The sequence below is a fragment of the Phragmites australis genome, chromosome 7 (genome assembly GCF_958298935.1).
Source record: "Phragmites australis chromosome 7, lpPhrAust1.1, whole genome shotgun sequence".
Classification (NCBI taxonomy): Eukaryota; Viridiplantae; Streptophyta; class Magnoliopsida; order Poales; family Poaceae; genus Phragmites; species Phragmites australis.
Window position 1 is genome coordinate 22,078,560 of NC_084927.1, and position 1,830 is coordinate 22,080,389.

Sequence of the window (1,830 nt, forward strand, 5' to 3'; positions counted from 1 at the left end):
TCCCCCCCCCCCCCACCTTTTTCTAATCCCCATGCTTCTTTTCTCGAATCAGACAAATCCGAATTCCATTCTATACAATTATAATCTCCATGCTTGCATATGTACTTCGTATATAGAATCATTGGGTGGACAAGAGATGGTGCTGCGTGTGGCCCTCTGATTCCCAGAAGGGACCCACTGGGACACGGGCCACTTGCCACAAGCAAAGAAGCCTCCAATTGCCAAAAGTTTTTGTCTCAATTGGCCGGCAAGGACGAAAGAGGCAGCATCTCGTACCAAGTAAAAATAATTGGCCATATTATTGCAGGCTTAAAGAGCCTATAAATACTTGAGCACAACCCCAGCTTGTGATCTACTTGAGGCAGACTACAGCACAGCAAACCTACGCAACCAGGCAGAGCTGCAGATTTGCACCCGCGGGATTCTGAAAAAAAGAAAGATCCATCCAGGCACCAAGTGCTGACATGGAGTACTCAAGAAGGACCCTGCTGCACACTCCATTCTCTGGTCCGAGCCAGCCAGCGGCTCCTGGAAGCGACTTCGACGCAAACGTCGTCATGATCCTGGCTGTTCTCCTGTGCGCACTGATCTGTGCTCTCGGGCTCAATTCAATCGTCCGGTGCGCGCTACGGTGCTCGACCCGGGCGGCGGTGGATCCTGAGCCGAACCCGGTGACACGGCTGGCTCAGAGCGGGCTGAGGAGGAAGGCCCTCCGGGCCATGCCGATCCTGGTCTACTCAGCTGGGTTGGAGCTCAGTGCTGCCAACCCGATGTGCGCGATCTGCCTCTCGGACTTTGAGGCCGGGGAGCACGTCAGGGTGCTCCCCAGGTGCAACCATGGGTTCCATGTGAGATGCATCGACCGGTGGCTGCTGGCGCGGTCGACGTGCCCAACATGCCGGCAGTCCCTGCTCGGAGCGCCACAGAAGGCCTCTGGCTGCTCTGAGGTGAGCCGGTCTGAGCCTGCTCCTGCCCGCTCTGTCCTTGTGCCACTCAGACCTGAAGGTCTGGTCACTCCTTACGATTTTTAGAGTCCTCAGCTGCTTCCTAGTGATTACAAGAAGGATGAGAATTTTGCGGCAAAAAAAATAGTAGAATAGAATTTTGTGTTCCATAGATGTTACTGCCAATCTGGGCAGTACATTGTGCAGTCTCTAGTAGAAAAAAGTTGTACATTTTTCCTCAGTTTTACTTGCTGTGTTAATGCCACTTGTTGCTGGAGAATGTGGCATGGAAAATACCAGGTACTATGGGCCTTTGTGAATCACATTTCATTGTGAATTTTATAAGTGGAAAAAGACATGATTGCATGTCTAATCATATATGGCTTTAAAAAAAGGTCTAATCATATAGCAGTGCTGCACCACCACTGTGGTGATTGGAGATCAAGCTTTAGCTGCTAAGGTTCAAAGTTTTAGTGGGAACAGCATATTCTACAGCCATTATTAAGAGATCAGGGCTTGTAATCTGCTGCAAAGCCTCAGTGGTCATATATCATGTATGTGCCCCCCAGAATTGACAGATGCGTCCACACCCAACTATACCGGATGCACATTGGCTGTTCGTGTGATCTGCTGCCAACAGAGGCTCAGATTGACCAATGCTAAAAGCTCAGGTGCTGTGTCAAATTGCTATTGCACATACCGTTTCTTTTCTGTTTGCTCTAAGGCTAAAGCAAGTGCCTTTGGAGAATCTGCTGGCTTAGCTGTGTGGTTCTCATATGAGTTGCTGCCTAGAAAAAACAAGAACATCGGCTTGTGCTCACTGAAAAAGAAAACTGCCTGGATGCCCACTCAATAGAAAGATAGGTTTGTGTTTTTTATCTGATAC

The 1,830-nt window shown here is 49.5% G+C and overlaps 1 protein-coding gene across 1 annotated transcript; it reads left to right on the plus strand.

Annotated features, from left to right (window-relative positions):
• The first annotated feature begins 367 nt into the window (after positions 1-367).
• LOC133923493 (RING-H2 finger protein ATL78-like) lies at positions 368-1,331 on the plus strand. The gene has a single exon (XM_062368779.1). It carries the CDS (start codon positions 465-467, stop codon positions 1,029-1,031), a length of 567 nt encoding a protein of 188 aa, XP_062224763.1. The 5' UTR covers positions 368-464; the 3' UTR covers positions 1,032-1,331.
• Positions 1,332-1,830: the final 499 nt, after the last annotated feature.

Bases quoted from the DNA above. Each gene is read 5' to 3' on its own strand.
- LOC133923493 (XM_062368779.1), top strand. From the start codon at position 465: ATGGAGTACTCAAGAAGGACCCTGCTGCACACTCCATTCTCTGGTCCG.